Source organism: Ambystoma mexicanum, chromosome 7p, assembly GCF_040938575.1.
Source record: "Ambystoma mexicanum isolate Mex_15411 chromosome 7p, UKY_AmexF1_1, whole genome shotgun sequence".
NCBI classification, from domain to species: Eukaryota; Metazoa; Chordata; class Amphibia; order Caudata; family Ambystomatidae; genus Ambystoma; species Ambystoma mexicanum.
The window spans coordinates 662,700,895-662,724,090 of NC_090939.1; the positions used below are offsets into that span (position 1 = coordinate 662,700,895).

A 23,196-nucleotide genomic window follows, 5' to 3' on the forward strand; every position below is an offset into this window, starting at 1 on the left:
ATGTTTGGACTTGTACGGTAATGGCTTCTGTGAATATTGAGAAAAGCAATGGACCACTACATTCCCCCCACTCTAATAGTGGAGAAATTACACATTTTTGTAAGGTTTCACAAAACAAGCAATACTAAGTCAAAAACAGAGCCATGGTACACAGGATGTTTGTGCTGATGGCTTAAACTGACATAGTATTTGAAAATCAGGCAAACAAATGTGGTGGCGAATGGCAAGCTTTCATTTTTTTGTAAGAGCACAGGCAGACCTTTTGAAGGATGGGTGACTTGTGCAGGTTACAAAAGTGTATAGTGCATAAAAGAAGCAACTAAATGTAGGTCACATTTGGAAAATTAAAGGGTTGTGTGACAAAGTGCAGTAGGAAATGTATGGAAACTTTACCAAAACCAAGAGAAAACAAATGTCCTACCTTCCCACATTCCCACAGGTGTCTCGATGAAAACGGTATGTCACATGTGTGGGTGCACTGACCTGGGCACAAAGGGAAAAGGCTGAACCACTGATACATCGACTACCCTGGGGAAGACTGGATTTGGCTTGTGGACAACCCACAGGTTTGGGCCTGGGGTGTAGCAGCCACCAAGGAAAACTGAAACCCATACATTTCTGAAAAGTTGACACCTGTGGAAATCCAGAGGTCTGACAGCCGCAAATCGCCCTACAAATTTATAACCCACAAGACCCGGCAAAGACCAAAATATAGGGGCAGGGGGACTCAATTTTCAGACATTTGCCAGCAGAAAATCCCCAAAACATGCCGACAACACATGTCCGACCTTCTGACGTTCCCACAGGTGCACCGACGAAAACAGTACCTCACATGGCTGGGAGCGCTTACCGGGTGGAAAAGAAAAAGGGTTTACGGTCCCAAAGTCCAGCGGGGGTCCCACAGAGCCCTAACAGGGTCCCTATCCTTCCCCGCAGGGAAAAGCTGTAACACAGCCCAACCAGAGCTCTAGGTCAGCTGGGGGTCATGACCCCGGCCTTGGGCATCTCTGAGGTGGCATCAACTCCCAAAGTCCAGCAGCGGTCCCAGGGAGCCACAGCAGGGTCCCCATCCCTCCCCTGAGAGAACATTTGTAATGCAGCACAGCCAGAGCACCAGGATAGCCTGGGGTGCTGCCCCCGGCCTTCGGCACCTGTCCCCAATGCGGGTGACTGTTCCTAAACCCAGCGGCAGTCCCAGCGAGTACCAGCAAGGACCACATCCCACCCCGGATGAAATGGCTGTAATACAGCGCAGCCTGAGCTCCAGTATGGCCGGAGGGTACTGCCTCAGGCCTTGGTCGCCTGTGTGGGTTGACCGGCCCCAATTTCAGCAGCAGTCATGGGGCGACCTGGCAGGGTCCTTGTGCCTCCCCGGAGGGAAAATCTGTAACAGCCAGGCCGGAACTCCAGGATTGTCCGGGGTGATGTCCCCGTCCTTGGGCGCTTGTCTCCCATGTGTGTCAACCGTCCCCAAGTCCAGTGGCAGTCCAATGGAGCCCTGCAGGTTCACCATCCCGCCCCGGAGGGAAAAGCTAGAATCTGGCAAAGAGGAGCTCCAGGACGGCTGGGACTGCTGCCCCCGGTCTTGGGTGCCTTTCTACCATTTATGTGGGTTAACTGTCCCCAAGTCGAGCAACGGTCCAGAGATCCCCAGCCCTCACTGGAGGCAAAAGCTGTAATGCAGCTCAGCCAGAGCTCCAGTACCGCAGGGGGTACTGCAACGGGCTACAGGCGAAACAGTCCCCCAACCCCAGTATCTTTTCCCTGGTGGCTTAGTGCTTCTTACTGCTTCCCACAGTTGGCAAAATCGGACCAGATCCTGAAGTTTTCCCCTGCAGGGAAGCGGAAAGGATCTGCCCTTCCATGGGGGATTCCTGAGGGGGCTGTCCCTACAAGCATAGGACCAGCCCACTGATGCCCCCAAGTGTGCCTCTGCCACAATTGCCCTATGTCTTGCCTTCCTTGGGGGCAAATGGGTGCAAAACAGTATTAATTTGCCCACAAAGAAGGCTAAATAACATTGTCATCTAGTTGGCATTTTTTGGGTGTGAGGCGGATTGCCCTCGGGGTAGGGGCCCATTCGGAGAGCCCCCCCCCCAAGATCATATCGCTTGTGACCTAGTAGATCTTTCTGCTTCGACAGGGTGGCAAAAAAGGGCCAGAACCCCAATTTTTCCTCCCTGAGGGAAGCAGCAAGGTCTGCCCATCCTTGGGTGCGGGCAGCAGGGGGAACACTAAGCGGGCTGGCCCACAGACCCCTGAAACCCCCAAGAATTCCACTATAATGTGGAGTGTAATGTTTTGCCTTCCTTGGGTGCAAAACTGCACACGTGCCCCCAAAGAAGGCAAAACATTATGCCCCCACATAAGATCATATCCCTGGTGTTCTAGTGGTCCTTCCGTGGGGTGGCAAAATGGTGTTTGAGGGGCTGGCCCACATGCACAGGGCCAGCCCCCTGATACCCCCATGAATTCCACTGTATGTGGAGTGTAATGTTTTGCCTAGGGCAAATGGGTACAAAACAGCGCCCATCTGCCCCCAAAGGAGGCAAAATATTGTGCCAATTAAAAAGAAAATGGGTGGAGGGGATCTGTTGGGCACGGTGGGGGGCCACCCCCAAAATCAATCAGTCCTGGTGGTCTAGTGCCACAAAAGTGATAGGTGTAAGGTTTTGAATGAATGTGAACCACTGGCATTGCTGTGGGCAACCTTCCACACCACAGTTTAGTAGCCCGTCTAGTGCATTGCTGGTCGATGATCGAATGATTCTCACCCAGCAATCTTCTTGAGTGAGGGTTCGTTGGAAAGGGGAGAGTCTCTCCTTTCCAACGAGCCCTCACTCAAAGCAAATTGTGCTAGAAACGCCCGAGCAGACGTGTCTGCGAAATGTACAGCCTGGGGTTGGCAGAGTGGGGGGAGAGCGCATGGCAGCATCCGTCCCCTCTGGGGGGGCAGAGGTGAGTAGTGTGGCAGACGCGCTCTCTCGTCCTCCGCACTTAAGGGGTTCAAATCGCCAGGGTACTGGGTGCTACACTCCATGCATGCTGTTTTCGATCAAGTTGTCTTCATTCAGTAAAAATGATCCAGGACAATTTACAGACTTTCTCCAACCGGAAAGTTAGTTGCTACCTAGTCCTTTGGGAGGGTATAAGCTAATGTTTAATCTGGTTATTCTTCTTTGTGTAGGGTTTGCAGCATCTCCACGCCCACCATGTGATACACCGAGACATTAAGGGGCAGAATGTGTTGCTTACAGAAAATGCGGAGGTGAAGCTTGGTATGTAGAAATCTTTGTCCTGATTTTGTTGTACGAGGAATAATGTGGCATAAACTGTCTAAAGTAAGGGCTGCATGCTTTTTTGTCTTGCCTGAAAATATTTTTCCCTTCTGTACCGATTAAGCGAAATACCCATTCTTGTAAACGAGATGCTTTGTGGTTTTGGGATGCAGTGGCACACATGGCTTCAATTGTTCATTCTATCTATTTTGCCTGAAGTTAAATAAAGGGATGTTTTAGAATCGATTTTGCAACATTTGTTAGAAAGAAATGTACAATGTGTCTTTGACTGTAGAATCCTTTTTTTAAATTCTTTTCAATTGGCAATGCTGAGGTTGTGAAAACCAAGGATATCATTTTTACGAACATGTTCTCTCAAGGTGCTCTTGCCTAAACCAAGACATTTAAATTAACAATGATTTCTATGCAGGAAAATCGATAGTTTATTTTCCACTGCTATCCCACTTCCTGTGTAATTATTTTTAATTTTCCCCAGGAAGACTAATCCATTATGAAGGAAACAAATGGCATTGATATGATATGGCATTTGTAACGCGCTTATACACAAGTGTTTCAAGGCGCGACGAGGCAGGGAGGGGGAAACAAGGGGAAGACAGACAACGATCCCACTAGGCCAGGTGTCATTTAGATCGCACAAGTGCAGGGGTAGGGGGAGGGAAAAGTGCAAGGGGAAGGGGAGGGGGGGGAGTGCAGTACAGGGTAAGTAGAATAAAAAATAAGTAATAGGGCCAGCTGGTGGCAAGTGCAAGGTAAGTGCAGACAATTGCTGGGGGGCGGGCTGTAGGGATACAGAGACAGTCCCGCAGTGCAGGGGTTGCCAGGGAGGCAGTGCAAGTGGAGAGTGGCTCCGCCAAGGACCGAGGTCGGAGAGAGTGGCCCAGTTTCAGTTTCAGTGAAGAATTTAGCAGGGGAGAGAGAAAGCAGAAGCAAAGGGGAAGGTTTTGAGGTGCTTCCAGAACCAGAGATGGTTCTCCTCAAGTTTCAGGGAGGCAGGGAGGCTGTCCCAGAGGGAGGCCCCTGCCGCGGAGAGAGATCTACCCCCAGCTCGTTGCTTCGAGAAGCGGCTGACCCTGAGGGAGTTGGAGACAGATGAGCGAAGGGCTCGGGAAGGAAGATATTTAGGAAGAGAGTTGAAGGTATTTAGGCCCCAGGCCCCAGAAGGCCTTGTGGACAATGCAGAGGGTTTTGAACTTAATCCTCGCAGCCACTGGGAGCCAGTGTAGAGATTTCAGTCCTGGAGAGATGCGGTCCCTGGGCTTGAGGCCAAGGACAAGTCTCGCAGTCCTGTTCTGGATGAGTTGCAGAGGGCGGAGAGTGGAGGCAGGCAGATTAAGATAGAGGCTGTTACAGTAGTCCAGCTTCGAGAGAACCAGGGCTCGGGAGACAGTGAGCTTCTGGGCGAAGGAGAGGAAGGGAAGAATGCCTCTGAGGAGGTGCAGCTGTTAGTGCGACTACTTAGAGACGTCAGATATATGAGGAGAGAAGGATAGTGTGGAGTCGAAGATGACCCCGAGGTTTTTTGCCTTGCAGGAAGAGGGCCAAGAGAGGCTGGCCAGAGAGCTGCAGGGAAGGAGGGAGTGGATGTGCCGATGAGTAGAATCTCAGTCTTACTGGCATTAAAGCAGAGGTCATTGGCGGCACACCATTCCTGGATAGCAGACAGTCAGAGATGAGGGGAGGAGGCCGAGGGTAGCCTGAAAATGAGCTGGGTATCGTCCGCATAGCACTGATAACTATCACGCTGTAACAGACTTAGGGCCTCATCATGAGTTTGGCTGTAACCCCCAAATCCAGCGGTACAATGCTAACTATTAAAAACCAAAAAAGGAATCTTAATTATGTAGACAAAATGTGATTTAGATTAGCTCCCACTCCTATAAAAGGACGCACTCTAGACTGGATAGCCAACTTGAACTGCGCTACCACCATCTCTAATATTACACCACAAACCTGGACTGACCACCACCTTATCTGCTTCTTATCCTCTTTAGAACCCCTAAAAGTAGGTACTCGTGAAATAGCATCACCCTTGACAACTAGAAGCAAAAAAGAAATTACTGCTGAAAAACTACTCCACCCCCCCACCCCCTCCTTCCAGCTCTCACTGCTAGCACTAACAACTCTGACCCAAACACTCTAGTTGAGACTTTTAACAACACTATGTCCAAAGCCTTGGATACCATTGCCCCTATCAAACTACGCAAAAGTAAACCAGAATCTCACCCTGATTCCTTGTTCACCCCCCCCATCACAAAGAATTACAAACCCAAAAACGTAAACTCCAAGCAATCTGCAGGCACTCATCAGCTGAGAATAAAACTCTACTTGCTAACCTTGCGAACAAATACAAGAAAGAAATAATCCAAACCAAAAAAAACATTCAATGAGCGAATCAGTAAAGCTAATTCTAAAGAACTATTTTCTATCCTCTGGGAAATGGAAAACCCAATTGCGCACACGGATGTCGCCGCCAAGGACAAACAGTGGTGCACCAGCATCCAAAATGCATTAGCAAACAAAATAACCACGCTACAGTCTAAAATTGCAAAGAAAAAAGCTACCATAAGTTCCACAGGAACTCACACTACCCCTCTGACAGATACGGCAAGTACAGGTGTACTAAATAGCTGCAAACCATTTAGGTTTACCAACATATCCATACTGGAAACCGAAAAGGTTATATCTTCCTTGAAACCCTCGAACTGCCAAGGCGACAGTTGCCCAGCACAAGTACTGTGCCCACGAACCTTAAAGAATCATGGGTACTGCCTCTCCTTAAAAAACAGACCCTTGACCCAACTATCCCTACTAATTATATGCCCATTCCCACGGTCCCGTTCCTTCTTAAAATCATTGAGAGAGTAGCCTACCTCCAGATCCAAAACTATCTGGAGACAAACCAACTACTAGGATCACGCCAATCTAGATTCAAACCACAACATGGTACTGAAACAGCCTTAATTGACCTCAAGACTCAAATTGACGAGTTGAAGGATAAAGGTAAAACAGCTATGCTGCTCCTCCTAGAGTTATCGGCGGCCTTCGACCTGGTTGACCATGCAGTGTTATGCAAGCATCTAGCGTCTGCCGCCCATTTCTCAAGTGAAGCTATAGCCTGGGTACAATTCTTCCTAGCCAACCGTACGATGAGTGTTCTCCCCCTTAGCTTCAGCGGATCCTATACAAATCACCTGTGGTGTCCCACAAGGTTTGTGTCTCCCCTATAATGTACAATATCTTCACTAAGCCACTCTTCGACAAACTTGACAGACTGGGGGTAACCTATACGAATTACGCGGACGACACGCAGATCCTCATACCACTATCTGGCAACTTTGTCGTAGACACAGCTCTAGTAAATAAGATCTACCACCTCCATTCAAGCATGGATGGCCTCCCACAGCCTCTGCCTGAATGACGATAAAACAGATACTGATCTTGGGTTCCGACTCTAACCCCAAAAAACTCAGCACCAGCTACACAGCCTTTAATATAGATGGTAATATAATCAAGGTGGTAACCGAAGTAAAAACACTAGGTTTCTACCTAGAATCCACACTAGCTCTTAAAAAATAAGTCAACTCCCTGGCTGCTTCTACAGCTTACACCAGCAAATTAATTGGGGCCTGTAGACCCTACCTTTCCAAAACTAACTATCACACTAGCCAACACCCTAATAATGTCTAAATTGGATTACTGTAACGCCCTATACACAGGTGCCAATTAAACAGTCATAAACAAAATGCAAATACTGCAGAACAATGGTCTTAGAGCAGCCTTGGAACAACATCCCAAACGAAATAAGAAACACTGAAGATCACCTAAAATTCAGGAAATCACTAAAAACCTGGCTCTTCAACACCACAGACTAAATCTGGAAACCAAAACCAAAAAAAATGGTGACTAAACCGGAGAGGAGACATACATCCCCGACCGAGAGGGTAACTCACACGACACCTGGACGGGTGACTCCGGACAGACAAACACAGACGGCGCGCACTGAGACTGAGTGAACTATCCCAGACAATCCCACCAACACCTCGCCTGCCCTTAGTTACCACCAAGTACCATAGTGATATGGAATTGACGAGATATTGACAATCACCACACTACCTAAGAGGTTGACATTGGCAGATGCACTTCCTACAGGAGTATTAAAGGAGAATAAGGGGAGCACTGAGAGCATGTTAGAGGTGGGGGCCTGAAGAGTAATGAACCTTATATGCCAGTCGGACCCAGATCTGGACAGAGCTGCATCAGGGGAGACCACGCAAACCGAGCGTCTCAACTCAGGATGGAGACGCAAACTAACCAACCCTACTAACAATTTCCCTTTCTGCATACACCTCTCAAACGCCAAACCAAACTCAACCAAACCTACAGCACAACAAACCGCACACACTTCACTACACTGCAACAACGAAACAAAAACACATAGTCGTGCACAACAGTACATGACGTCTATCTGCCGCAAACACCCCAGGCCCAGCCAACGGACCCACCGGGCTGAGGCTGCCAACAGCACATCACTGCTTGCTTGCACATTTCCTGCTTCGTCCCACTAACTCGTCCTCCCCTCCTTTTTCATAACCGCCAGAGTGCCAGGGGACCACTCCGGTGGTGATAGTGCGCGGTACAAATGTCCTTTAACTTTAACATACCCCGAAGAGAGCATATCTCTAATATCAGGAAAAACCACCACTGGTTAAAAATTAGTGACAGAAAACTCCTTAAAACGCTATCTATCACCTATAAAGGACTGAATAATACTGCACCACCATATATTTCAGCTAGATTGACCAGAAAATCACCCCGTCACCACACCAGAGCTTCTAACCATCTCCTGCTAGAAATTCCCAGATTTAGACAAAAAAAATCAGGCGGTGCGAGCTTCCCCGTTAGAGCTGCCCGCGCCTGGAATGCACTCCCGACTGCACTCAGAGGATCAGCCCTATTCTAGATTCAGATGCAAAGTGAAAAGTTGGCTCCGGACCAATGACGCCCACCAAACTGCTCCCCTGCATTGGACTCTGGATTTCTGCTTGTAAATATCCTGAAACCTGTAATATCCTGAAACATGTACTATAGACCATCTCTACTCTTCCTGTGTGTTGTGATGTACCACAGCTCGTATATTTGTACTGTAAATACTGTAATAACATGTAATGTATCCACTGTATGTAACTAAGCTCAAGTATTCTTGCTACCGCTGCGCCCGGCTACCCTAGGGTTTGGAGCGCATTATCAAATAATAAACTAAACTAGTATGCAGACTTTTCAAAGCCTCCTCCAAAAACATATCACATTAATGTCGGTTTTATTTTCCATTCTGGTATGATTTTGCGGGCTGATGAGCATTTTCCTCATCACTGAGTTCTCTGCTCTGTGGTGTAGGGATGCGCAATGTAGTAAAGTGGTACAATCAAAAACAATGTAAACTATCTCAAAGCATAGCCATCCAATTATTGAATTTGAAGCTAGAGTGCCAAGTACTATGGCTAAATTATCAATATTTACATATTTTAAGTCTGAAACCCTTGATGCCATGTTTTAACCTTTCTGCTGCTGTCTGATTTAGTTTACCTGGTCTGGCCAAATAGGCCAACTCTTACTGTTGTACATAGTGTTTATCCATCTAATCATTTAATGAATTCCTACAAATTTGGGGGGCGGGGGTGGGATGTTCTCCACCCGGTTAACAAAAGTATGCTGTGCAAGAGGTCTTGTGCACATACAGTGTCTGGTTTCAAAACATTACACTTGGCTTCCATCATGCAGTAGATGTTGTCAAAGGTTTCCTAATTTGTTTCTCCCCCTTAAACAGTGGATTTTGGGGTCAGTGCTCAGTTGGACAGGACTGTTGGCAGGAGGAACACCTTCATTGGAACTCCCTATTGGATGGCACCTGAAGTTATCGCCTGTGATGAGAATCCGGATGCCACCTATGATTACCGGGTAAGTGCATGTTTCAACTTTCTCCAGAAGTCTTTTAAAGGTGAAGCTTACAACAAATGATTTGAGGTTTGTGATTACAACTGTTACCCTCGTAGCAAAAGTTCTGAAATGGAAAAAGATATATACACAACAAGAAAAAAAATGATGAATGCATCGGGAGGAACAAAGAATAGAAAATATACATGCCATCTTTATAAATGACTAGCCATTCCCGGTGTAACATACGCTGTTCTAGCATATCAAGGTCAATATTGGTAGGTAATTCATAGGGTTACTTCTGTCCCCCTTCTTGAATATCACAATTACCACCTATCGCTTCCATGAAGGGGGCGGAGGGGCATAGGTCCCTGTGACTTATTAATGGTCATTGTAAAGGCTAAACATATAAGCAACTGTCGTCTTTTGAATTTGAAAGGCCTATTTGTATCAGATGGAATGAGAGGTATGCGCGGTATCAGAACATAAGTTCCATCTATTACACTGGCCTCTATGATGTCTTTGAATTGCCAATCTTGTTCAATTGTAGAGTCCCTGTGATGGCATACGATTGCCTAGTAGCATAATTACAGCACCTACTTTCAGTTTTAGCTTGCGAGGAGGCATTTGTCTTACAGCGTCTCTCTTTGGAGACTGAAATGTTGAGCCAGTAGTTAACTGTTCATTGACCGTGGAACCACTGTGCCTTGCGTGAAGAGAAGTGGGGGTGGAAAGAAGTAACTTGATATTATTCCGAATGTTTGCGATAGTCGAAGGTGAATGCTTAGAACCATGCTCATTCCGTTAGTTTAAATGATAGCTGTTGAATTGAAAGCGAGCAGAGAGGTGCAATTCGCCATTTGGGCAGCAGCGGGCAACCTAACAATGATAAATTGCATCAGCCGAGTATGGAAACATACCCATGTGCAATTTGCCATTTGGGCAGCAGCGGGCAATCTAACTAGGATAAATTGCATATGGGGAGTACGGAAACCTACCCAAGCGTGTGTGTGTAAAAATGCCTTTAAACCTAATAGCAAACGTATATGAACAAATATATACTGTCCTAATAGTAATCGGTTTTCCAATTAATGGAAAACAAAACATTTCAGTGTATTAAATACAATGCTTCCTTAACAATTATTCTTGTTCAAAGATGGGCAATTACCATTTTTAACATAAAATGTTTACATCTGCTAGAGTCGAGATTTACTAAAATAATTTACAGGAACACGGTAAAGAGGTATTTTCTAGAAATCAAACCACTTGAATCAGAATCAACCTGGCAAATCAAGATGCAGTGAAGCATTAACAGAATGGTAAAGCAACCTCCTCGGAACCCTTCCAGACAATCCTTACCTGCAAGTCTTGGAGATCTGAGTGCGATGAGACCATGCAAATGGCAGCAGAGCGCAAACATAACCTGAACAATTGGGGGTTCATATCGGCTTGAACCATTGGAACTATTTTAAGTTGAATGACAAAATCATCCAAAAGACTGAAGCCTTGATTTGACCAGCTCTATAGGTAAGAGTAGCTGGTGGCTCGACAAAGTTTGATATTCTGACCGTTTTTTCTGTTCATTAAACTTGTTTTGATTTCAGTGGGAATTTTATGTAGGTTTTATTTACTTTTATTTGATTGTACTCTGATATTTGGCTTTGAATTAAATTTTAATTGATAGACCTTGTGCTCGATTAGGTGTGTAGCAGTTTAATGCTCATTTTCAATCCTCTTGTGTGTTGGCTCTATAGAAAGTTTCATGATTTAAATGATTGGATCCATATTTCAAATTAAGCTTTGTAGGTCCACCCATCCTTATGATGGTCACCTCAAAGAAAGGAAACCATTTATTTTGTTACTGGAATTTACACCGTGACCTCTGACGTTTGCATGTTCTCCTAGCTCTCTGATGAATCTGAAAGTGGTATGGGTGGGTTTGGTTAGGGGGACGAGGGAAAATGTAAGATAGCTTAGCTTTTCTGTTTTTTTGATTGTGCAGACCGGAAGTACCCTGAGCCCTATGCAATGGCCAGTTTCTAGGTTTGCTGTGTCAAGTGCATTTGTGAACAAGAGGGGTGCCATTTGTGCTATTGTGCAGAGATGTGTTGGCACAGGCTTTGGTATCAAAGTTGATTGTAGGGTATTGCAGTTTTTTTGTTTGTTGTTTTTGGGGGAGAGATTAAAATGCTGTGTGACCGGTTTAGTTTTTTGTATCGTGTAGAAGTTGACAATGTTAGTGCCGCGAGATGGGCAATTTGGAGCGTTGATCAGATGCTTCTGTCGCTACCTCTTTGACAGTGTAGGTACGATAACCTGATTAAGCAGGTGGTCTGATCAGATAAAGTAACAGTTTGCCCTTGCTACTTTCTTTCGCTCTAACGATGGAATTGTTTTGAATTGTTTGCAGTTATTCATGTGGACAATAAATGCTTCTAAAACCTGGATTCCTCTGTACAATGGAGACTTTCCGAAGTAACTTACCGATTGATGGTTTAATTTGGGGTGTCCTTTTAAGCACAACAGTTGTGATTTATGTAATCATGACCGGCTTGATTAATCGATAATCAAAAAAATTGAGCCCTCTACTACCTTACCAGGTTTTGCTCCCAAACTCTACTAGTTTTAGACCTTGCTTCTGAATTTGGAACTTGACTACCGTATTTGTTTACTTTCCTTGTGGGAAAGGCCAGACGAGAATGACTCCAAGTATTAACGCTGGAGAGAGATTCAAGAATAATTATCCAGTTGTAAACATAAACTCGACCCCCTATGGTTATGTAGGGATGCTGGCATTTGCAGCATGGGGTCTGGCATAGATTCACATGCTCATGATTTTTACTGCACGCTTCAGTTTCGGGAGTCCTCGAGTTTTGCTCCGCAAGCAACTTCTACGTTTTTTCAAAAGAAAAACTTTCCATTTTGTTCTTTAATAAAAAAGCCTGTGTGCTCTTTTCTCCAACTAACGACAGCAGAGATCAGTTGTCAGTGAATTGCAGCTCCCCTCAAGGACGAAGATCGTCAAAGTTTTCAGAAGGCCATTGGGTCTACTTCGCGCCACTCGACCATGATGGAGGAGAAGGAAGGAAGGTCCCTCTTCCGGCCCTGCACCAAGTGCGGACTACGGAATGCGTTTGTGGAGGACAAATACCTCCAATGCCTCTACTGTCTTCATCCGGACCACAAGGAAAGGGAGTGCGAGATCTGCCTTGGCTTTTCCAAGAAAACAATGGATTGGCACAGTAGACTGGTGGCCTGGCTGAACACCAAGGCCTCTGTCCCATGCTCCGAGCAGGGGCATGCCTCACCCATTCACTATTCCATCAGAGTGTGGCACTTGCTAATCTTAAATATCCTATCTAGATGTGATGTAGGCTAGTGATCACGATTCCCTGTGTGGCGTATGCTAACATTCACATTTCTATCTAGATGCGACGCAGGCTAAAGTTAAGAATTCCAGCATGACCAATGCCCGTCTACATAAATAAGAGAAGAGACCAGGAAGGTTTGAGAAGGGGTAGCTGTGCGCATATGAAGAATGATACCACTAAGTACACATTACATGGAAGGTTAGTAATGCTCCAATCTTGCCAACAACCGGTACTGAAAACCTTGCCCTACTTCAGAGAATGCTAAACTGCAAAATCTTCAAGGTGGCAGGATGGATTGCCTGACTTTCCAAACCTACTAATTGGGCTCTGAACATCAGACCAATGCCAGATTTGGTGATTGGCCTTGTGGAATACTCTTCGCCACCATATTTTTCAGGTTCCATTCTCAAAATTCCTTGTTCCCTGCAGTCAATGTTTGTAATGCTTAGCAAACACAAAACATACTGCATCCATGGGAGGATCTTCTGAAATTAAAACCTATTTCTCATTGTTCGAAGATTGCATATACAATGGTATGGTACATAACTTAAACCTTGAATTTTCTTTCCGAGTTGGATATAAAGTATCTCGTACTTGGAAGCAGCCATATTTGATTTCCTCTGCGACTGTTATTGAGAGTGCGGGTTCTATTTTGCACCATTATAGACTGGCATCAGTGATGAGAAGCTACAAATGTGATGACTGGTTCTTGTAATCTTGTGAATACAGTAACGTGTGGCACAAACTTTTTTTTTTGGTGTGGCCTTTTGAGATGGTCAGCTGTAAAGAAGGTTGAGGGAGTAGGTTGAGAAGGTGTGTGTGTGCACGTGTGATAATGCTATCTTTCGAGGAAATTAAGCCGGTGCCATTTGGCTAGTGTCATCTTCTCAGCCTGGTGTTTCTGCTCTCTGCAATGTCCGCCCGGCCGACAGATGTACAGGGCTGGCGGATGCACGGGGAGCATGATTCATTTCCGTCTGACAAGGGTGTGGGAGTACTGGCTTTTTTGATTTTTATTAAATAATGATGCAGGTAATTAGTCTCTGGAAGGGAAATCTGCAAATCAAATTCCCTTTTAATAAGCTGCATGCCAAAAGCCTAGTGTGTACTTGTGCCTGGCTGCATCAGTATCCTGATTTGCAGCACCTGCTCTACCAGTGGCACAGAGCAGGTTCAGATGCCACAGGTGCCCTCTAGACAAGTGTAGGGACACCAAGTCTTCAGCGCACAGGCTGCATTTAAAATATGCACCCTTTTAGAAACCTAACTCTCAAGATGTTATCCTGGTGGCATATGAAACTGTAAATATAAGCCATCATGTGTTATCCCAGCCACATCAAATTGATATAGCACATGCGTCGGCCCTGTGGGCCCCGTTCAGCTGTGGAGGGTTTGTATATTCCCCCCCTCCAACCCATGAGACAGGCTGCAACCTGCCCTACTTTCAAATTTTTTAATTGTATTGATGTTTACATTCAGGTACACAATGGGATACATTTGAAGGGATATCCGCTTTATGGATACCAACACTAGAATAAAAAGGATTGGATCCTAAAAATGATAAAAGCAGCAATTTGGAACTATTTGTATTGATTGGAATCTGCCCTACTGGCAGGAAGGTAGCCTGGTGGGGGCCTCTTTGTTTCTTTGTAAGGGCAGGTAACGCCATTTTCACTGGGACAAGCTACTTCACAGGCAGGACGCTGGCATGGGTGCAGAAACCAAGAGGCACACCCATTCACAGAAAGCTAGGCCTCGCACCAGGGTGCTGCGTTTCTAAAGCCCTTTGATCCTATTGAGAAAGGGAGTGGCAGAGCTATGATAGCCATAGTCTGTCTTTACAGTATTTGGAGGGCTCTGCCATCTTGATTCTCTGCTTGTTTCTCTTTCGTACCCCTTCCACTTCCTCTGGAGCAAAGCATTTTGGGTGTGACATAAGGGCAAAGTTCACTCATTTGAAGAACAGGGATTGGACTCCTAGAGCAGGCTAACTTCAGTGCATTCCCCTGTGGACATTTGCCTATAAAAGAAGGGGTCTCCTACAACTTCTTTGAACCATCTGGACTTCTCTTGACCCATCCTGAAGATTTCAATTGACCATGCTGGAAATTCACTTCTCTATGAAGTCCTCCAGTTGTGAGATGGAGGTAGATGTTCCAAAGGCAGAAACATGGTCTTCTCCCTAAACATACCCAGGGAACACTGGGTGTGAACACTGCTGCTGGACCATACGCCAGCCTCTCTGCCAGCCACCCTTTGCCTAAGACCGCACCGTGCTGCAGGTCTTCTAAAGGTGTGTGCGTGCCAACATGGCCCATATTTGGGAGCCCGAGAAGTGTACTGACATTGGCCCTCAGGACTCCTAGATACTGAAAGCCGAGATCCCTGTTGTTGACCCCCTCTGAATCGTAATTTGAGCACGCCCCAAAGCAGAGAGATCGGTAGGACCCCTTGACGTCCATTGTCCATCGAACCGCTGTTCGACCTAGTACGCTGCCATAACACACCAGCAAACGTGCATCATTACCCCAGCTCAAACTGCTGCTTCCTTGCTCGAGTCACCATCCGAAACTCCAGCTTCTTCAACACCGCTCCTGTGAGTCGTCCAACCCGACTGTGACCTCCGAGCCATTGTATTGAACTAACTCGCCTGCGCATTTTGGTACCAGCTCAAACTAGCTTCCATCCTCGACTGCCAAACCAGACCTGGTCACCACCCGATCCGCACAGCACGAGTGTGCACTTAGAGACCGCAGCTTCCCTTCTGTTCGACCCTGCTTAGACGCCAGCTTGCCGCTGGACCATTGACTGCTGCATCTGTTGCCCAAGCAGAAACTGCGGTCGATGCTGAGAACTGGTCCGAAGCGGTCAATCACCCCCTGCCCCCTAAGACATTTGCAGAAGGTATTTGACTGATATCTGCCACCTGGCCCATCTTTGGGCCCTAAAGACTGGCTAAGTCATTTTTATCCTTTCTTTGCAATTTGAGAATATATCCGTTTGAACATTGGTCTTTTCAACTCCTTTCTCTCCTTGTCTCATCACCTAGTGTTGAATCTATTCTACATATTCTGTTTCATTGGGGTGGATTTTCAGTGTGTTCTAGTTAGTATTGTACATAGTGTGCCTAATTAATGTGCATATTTTGATAGGAACTTGATTGGACATTAATTTGTTTTGGACTGCTATACTTCGCTGTTTGAGTTGCTACTTAATGACATTCACACCCCTCTTAAGAGTATAGCCTTCCCTCGGCCGACGTTGCCACAAAAAGCAAAGGAGGTATATCTCTTGATTGGGCCTGTTTTATCTTTGATTGTGTGGGTTCTTGGTTAGTAGAAGTTTGAGTCCCGAGTGGGATGTTTAGCCTCTACTCATCCTTGTAGTCCTAGAGAGCAGAAGTCAATTTGTCACAGGGCCGTTTTAAGATTGTCGGCCCCCTTGCTGTCTGCATACATTAAAAACAAAAATGTACTGATCTGGTGGGAACAGGGCAGTGGAAAAATCATAAATACATTTTTTTCGGGTTTACAAGCTGGTTTAGTTGTGGCAGTTTTGTATCCCTGGCGTACATACCTGATCGAAATGTCATAAGGGATGGGAAGAGAATTCACGACAGCCTAGCTAAAATAAGTTAGTTGCAGGAGATGCTGATGTGCGGTGCAGGCTGTGATGGAGAATATTTCTTGAGACAAATTGCCATGGCTGAATCTGGCATTGTCATTGAGATTGAATAAAATTTGCCACAGCTTGAACTTAATTATACTTACGTCCTGTCCCCTTTCCTCCATACTGCATGGGCGTCCCTTGCGAGGGACGGGAGACAGAAACTTATTCACCAGAAAAATCTTCTTCCCTTTTAAATTTAGAGGCGCGCAGGGGTGCAGCCCTGGGAGCATGCGCTGCCCTGATTCCGCCCTCCTGCGCCACACCCCACTCCCCTTTCTGTGTCGATGGGAACGGGCCGAATTCACCAGGGCTCCTGGGTTTGGCTTCGGCCATGTAATTCCACGCGCGGATACTTCTCTTCTGTCTTTTTTGTCTTTTTATCATTCAGGTACTCGGTCCTCATGCGTCACGCTCCTCCCCGGTGCATGTTGACTTCTACAGGGTTCAGCAGGTGTCCATCCTGTGACTGGATCTTCCCGACTAAAGACCCCCATGCCCTCTGCCTACAGTGCTTTGGCCCAGGCGGTATCTGGTGAATCCATCGATGGACTTTTCATCGAGGAATTTGCATAAAAAAATAAGCAATGAATGCCTGTTTTTAAAGGGTTAATTTTATTTTTTGGGTGTTTTAAAGGGTAAGAAACACAGGGTATGGGCCCCAATAAAAAAAATCAAAATGCTTTGATGCAAATTTTTCCGTGGAAAAGACCCTTGATGGAAAATATTCGATGCAAAGACCATAAACCGGCCCAGAACATGACTGGCAAGCTGCTTCTTCTTAATTACTGAATGCGTGGGCGGACCCACCCAGCGCTTCCCCACTCGATAGTCATTCAGCCCCACATGCCCTATTCCCAACCGATTCAGCATCACCTCCTCCCCCATTCCAGACTTCCCGCATCCACCTTCACCGACACTTTCCCACGGACACCAAACATCCACCTGCCCTTCACCCCACTCACCCACTTCTCCTGCCACTCATCCATGACCCGTCTCACCACCACAGCCTTCGCCTCATCCACACTCAAAGGCAACCTCACATCAACCGTTCGTGCGACATGCTTTTCTCGAGGTCGCTAAAGAACAGACTAGCCAGGTGGAGGGAGCTCTTCCAGAGATCGCCTCCAAAGGACCTAAAAGACATTGTCGATCATCGATCCAGGCCTGATGTAGGGCCGTTTTTTTCCAGTGCACCCAGCAAGGGAGACTCCTTCCCAAAGACTCGCCTGTGTGGGAGGATCCACCCAGGTCCTCGTACCAGCACAAGTACTGAGACTGAATCAGCTACCGGCCGACAGGCCGAGGGTTCAGTGGATCCTCCCAGTGACCGTGCTGAGGGACCAGAAGGTTCTTTTACCGGGTCTTCACCCGAGGGTCTACGCCCTAGTACCGGCAACATGTCCAAGGGTCGCCTATACGCAGTTCTACCGGCAGATCTGCCAAAGGCGAAATGCCTACCGGGCCTCGGTCTGAGGAACACGGTAGGCCCCATGATCCAGTCCTGGATGGGGCCGAGTGAGCAGAGCAACACGACGCAGGTACGTGGAAGGCAGCTCGACAAAATCCACACATCCGGCCAACCCCGCTCCAAAGAAGGCAGCAGGTGGAGGAACATGTGCCAAGGTGGGACTGGCGTCAACCAAATATGTGGCCTACAGCTTACCCTTACTTCGCAAGGCAGGTTCCCACTGCGTCCATATGGGCAGGGCATGCAATGGCTCCAGCAGCCGCTCGCTACCCCGTCAATATCGCCTACCACTAACCCAGCCTGTGAGGACAGGTCCTCTTCAGGGACGCCATCAGGGACATGCTCCCGGCAATGGCTCTGGCGCCACAGGCTTCGGTATAGGCACCTCCTGGCCCTGTTCAGCCTCAACAGCCTGCTTCTGGCCCCCAACAAGTTGCGCAGGCGGTTTCGCTCCAGCCTCCGCCACAGTCTCCGGTTCAGGTTTCCACACCTCAGCCCTCGTCTCCCAACACTCCTCCGGTGCCGAACCAACCAGACTCTCGGGTGGACCCAGATGAGGACCCCGACGCACCATCTTCAGCCAAAGCCTTCCACAAACGTCTTGCAGGGCTGGCAGAGTACTTGGGACTTCCTCAACCCGAGGCCGAGCAACCAGCAGAGGGGGGGTCCTTGCGGAAGTCCTCACGCTACGTCCCGTGGCCAGAGAGGGGATTCCAAAGCAGAAGAACATAGTTGCCTTGGCCAAGAAAGGTTGGCTCAAGCCTCACTCGGTACAGCCAATAAATAAACGCCTGGACGCCAATTACAGGCAGATGGAGGGGGATACACTCTTGCTATCGGCTCACCCTCAGCCACGCTCCTCAGTGATCGCTGCGGCATCACTATACTCCAAGCCTGTCGTTCTCCGCCCTCTACTCTGCAGCGCTGCTAGGCAAGGAGGAGAAGATCTTGGAGGTGTACGGGAAGCAGCTATATTCCAACGCGTCCTTGCACCTTTGTCAAGCCAACGCGGATGCCATACTGGCAGCCGTCAACCAGAGGCTCTGGTGGGAAATTGCAGATTTCCTCCCAAAGCTTCTGGCACAGAGCCAATCTCGATTCAAAGCGGGATTGGCAGAGGCCAAGATAATGGCGCAGGACATCATGGAGTCCACCGTGACCCACATTGACACCTCTGGCCATGCCATCTGCATTGCCATGGACATGAGAAGAACGGGCTGGCTACGTGCAACAAAATTCAACCCGGAAGTCCAGGAAAGCATCTTAGATCTTCAGTTCGAAGAGGGTGACCTCTTCCACTCCACAACGGACGAGGAACTGGACCAAAAGAAAAACGGCTCACAAACGGCCAAGTCTTTATCCATCTCGACAAAGACCATGCCCAAAACGTACACCCAGTCACAGCAGCTCTCGGACAAGGGGCTTACATACGAAGGGTTCCGTGGCTTCCAAGAGCGGAGGTCCAGGCAGCCTGACCGCTCGCTGACTCAACATTGGCGCAAACAACAAAAAGGGGGCCGAGGGGAAAGGACTTTTTCCAGTCCCCCTCCGCAATAGCCTCAGCGAGAAAGAAATAATGACACGCCCCTCCGGATCCACGTGTCTACAGGGGGGCCAGGGAGGGGCAGGCTTGCCCGTCATGCACATTTCTGGCACCAGAATTTTGCGGACCCTGGATCCTCTCGGTAGTCACCACGGGGTATCGCCTCGCTATCCCTGCCTCTCCTCCCACCCCCCCCCCCCCCACTCCGACAGGTTGAGACAGCAACTCTCTTGGCAGAGATCCGGTCGCTCGTCGAGAGCCAGGCAGTGGAGGAAGTCCCAGCCTCCCAGCGAGGCTTGGGCTTTTATTCCCGGATTCTCACCATTCAGAAGAACCAGGCGGGCCTGAGAGTTGTGCAGGACCATTCCACCCTCAACTTCTCCCTACCTCTACAAAAATTCAAGATAGTTACGCCAGCTTTGATAGCGGAGACATTGTGCAAGGGATACTGGATGTGTTCCCTGGATCTGAAGGACGCGTATCTGCACGTCCCGATCTGGAAGCCTCATAGTTCCTTTCTATGATTCAGAATCATGGGCTACCCTTTCCAATACAAGGTGCTTCCTTTCGGACTCAACTCTGCCCCCAGGGTCTTTACCAGGCTAATGAATACAGTGGCGGCCCTCCTCGGGGCTTAGGGCCACCACATCTACCCATACCTCGACGACTGGCTCGTCAGGGCGACCTCGCCGGAAGCGGTGCACCACGCCTCCCACGCTCGTATGAACACACTGCACTAGCTAGGGTTTTCACTCAACCTCAAGAAGTTGCAGCTGCAGCCTACGCAGAGACTGACCTTCTTGGGCCTCATTTGGGACACGTGCTCAGAGAAATTTTTTCCCCACAGAGGATAAGATCACAGCCATCAAGAGGGCCACAGCACACTTCCTCAACAGAGAAGTGACCTCGGCCTGGTGGTACCAACACCTACTGGGTCTCATGGTAGCAGTCCTTTTGGCTGTCCCCCACACGGGACACAGGATGAGGAGGATACAGCTGCACTTTGCAGCATCTTGGAACCAGGAGTGAGGTTCCCAATCAGAGATGATCCAACATTCCTCCGTTGCTTCACCCGGACCTCATATGGCTGTCCAGGGACTGCAACCTGCGGATGGGCAAGCCTTTCCGGCAACCTACCCCACAGGTCACCATCTCCACTGATTCCTCTCTCTCGGGTTGGGTGGCCATCCCGGACAACCACTGCGTCCATGGCACCTGGACCCGACAGGAGCAGAAGTACCACATTAATTGGCTGGAGATGAAGGCCATCTGGCTGGCTCTCAAAGCCTTCCTTCCGATTATCGAGGGCAAGGTCGTTTTCTTTCAGACAGACAACTTGACCAGCATGTTCATGTCAACAAACGGGGAGGTACCAGATCCCCGTCCCCACTCCCCAATATCCCCCCCACTGTGCAGGCTGACAGTCAGCATGTGGGAGTGGGCCCTGGAGAACATCTACCTCATGGCTGTCCAACTGCCGGGGGAATCCAACCTGGAGGCAGACAGGCTCAGCAGACTGGGAGCGGACAACTATGAGTGGCAGTTGAACGCCCTAGAACTGCAGGAGATCTTTTACGAATGGGGACACCCTCAGGTGGACCTCTTTTGCCTCCTGGGGCAACAGGAAGTGCCAACGGTTTGCCTCCTGGCAGGGTCAGAGCCCAGTCTCCCAGGGCGATGTATTCCAGATCCGCTGGATCGGAATGACCGCATACGCCTTTCTGCCCACACCGCTGATTCCCAGGGTGATATGCAAGATCAAGGAGTCGCGCCACTTCAACATCATTCTAATAGCTCCATGGTGGCCAGCCAGGCCATGTTTCTCGGGGCTGCTCGGCCTCTGAGAGGCCGCACATTCGCCTTCCAACGGGACCAGCACATCTTCTGGTGCAGCAGGGGGTGGGGGGGTGGCAGGGTCATCCACCCCTTCGCCAGAGAGAGTAGCCCTCACAGCGTGGTTTGTGAGCAGATCACGCTAGGTCACCTCAGCCTCTCCCAGGCTAATCTAGAGATCATACAGGGCGCCAGGAGCAAGTCTACCAGGGCCCAGTATGAGAGCTAGTGGACCAGGTTCGGCCACTGGGTAGACCCTAGGGGTATCCACCCCCTGGCTTGTACCCTGGGTGATGTGCTCTCCTTCTCGGCGCACCTTGCCCACTCAGGCGTGCAGGTTGACACTTGCCGCACCTACCTGGCAGCCATTGGGGCTTACAGCAACTCTAAGGTCTTTTCCTCTTCCAACCTGATTGTCAAACATTTGACGGGTCTTGCCAGGCTCTACATGCCCATCAAGAGGCTGCACCCTGTGTGGGACCTCAACATAGTCTTGGGTGCTCTGGTGCACAAACCATTTGAACCTATGGCGTCTGCGGACATCAGGCTGGTCACCATTAAGATGGCCTTGTTAGACGGCCTCGGCTCACAATCGGCAAAAGCCAGGTGCTGGTCACCTCGGAGCCATACACTTCGTTTCACAAGGACAAGGTAGTTCTATGGACACACCCAGCATTCCTACCTAAGGTGCCTTCTGCATTCCATCTCAATGGGGAAATAGTGCTGCCTACATTTTTTGCTGAGCCTAAAAACGAGGCACAGAGTTCTGCACTGCCTTGATGTCTGGTGTGCCCTGAAATTCTACTTAGACAGTACCACAGATCTTTGGCGGATCAAGACTGGGGTATCAGGACTCCAAGGACTCCATAGCACGTTGGATGGTCTCGGCCATCAAAGAAGCTTACGAGGGACAGCATAAGCCACTTCTGGCCAACATGCATGCCCACGCGTTCAGAGCCAAGGCAACTGCCATCAATTTCCACCGGCATGTCTCCTGGCAAGTCATAAGCAGAGTGGCCACATGGGTCACCCCTTTGGCTTTCTGCAAGCACTATTGTTTGGATGCCAGGTCTAGATCAGACGCGGCCTTCGGACAAGCGGTTCTGAGGAACCTGTTTGCCTTAGGAGGGTCTCCTCTCCACCCTGGGGCTACACTCAGTTGTAATCGCCCATGCAGTATGGAGGAAAGGGACAAGACGCAAGAGTAATATAAATTACTCACTGTAATGATTAACATACCTTTTAGTCTCCTTTGGTACATACGTCCCACCATCCCCCCAAAAAACTGCTGTCATTGGGCAATGTTAATCTATTGTCAACGCGTCTGAGGACTGAGGTGTGGCGCCAGAGGGCGGAGTCAGGGCAGCGCATGCTCCCAAGGCTGCACCCATGCCCGCCTATCAATTTAAAGGGGAAGATTTTTCTGGTCAAAGGTTCCGTCTCCAATCCCTCGCAAGGGATGCCTATGCAGTATGGAGGAAAGGGGGACTAAGAACACGTTAGTCGCTATGGTGAGTAACTTCTAATTTCTCGTCAACATGTTCCATACCAAAGAGCTGAAATCGGAGGCAAACAGGTCTGATATTGAATGCTTTTGCGAGAGGCGTCTTTGGCTGCTAAATAGACATTTCACGTGACACAGCCTTTGGTTTTTGAAGATTGATGCTTACTTAGGGATTGTGCAGACCATCATTCCGAATGTATGGCTTCGTTATGTGACTAAGTCCTAGTGAAAGCAAAATATGGTAGAGTTTATAGCTGCGCATTATTACAGGGCAGGTTTCTTGGGCCACTGCACAGAACAATGATGGTCATTCAGCTATTACGCTTTCGTCAGCAGAGTCACAGTGCTGCCCCCAAGGTGTGGGGGCCCATTTCAATTGAGAGGCATGCAAGGCCCTAATGCCGGGCATGCTGATCAGGAAGCCGGCTACACTAGCCTTTCCCATCACAAACGAGCACAAAAGAGGAATTTAGTCATCGGTTTCCTCTGATGGGTGAGTGGATGACCTAAACAAATAAAAACCTGAGCAACCTAGACACACGTTCTGCTGGTATTGCTCCACGGTTTGTTTACTAGGA

The 23,196-nt window shown here is 48.4% G+C and overlaps 1 protein-coding gene across 4 annotated transcripts in view; it reads left to right on the forward strand.

Annotated features, from left to right (window-relative positions):
- The window catches only part of MAP4K4 (mitogen-activated protein kinase kinase kinase kinase 4), a 917,846-nt gene that overhangs the window by 547,320 nt on the left and 347,330 nt on the right, over positions 1 to 23,196 (forward strand). For all 4 annotated transcript variants that reach the window (XM_069636727.1, XM_069636728.1, XM_069636729.1 and 1 more), the window contains exons 6-7: positions 3,188 to 3,278; positions 9,124 to 9,254. In XM_069636727.1, coding sequence (XP_069492828.1) covers positions 3,188 to 3,278; positions 9,124 to 9,254 — 222 coding nt within the window. The remainder of the gene's footprint in view (positions 1 to 3,187; positions 3,279 to 9,123; positions 9,255 to 23,196) is intronic.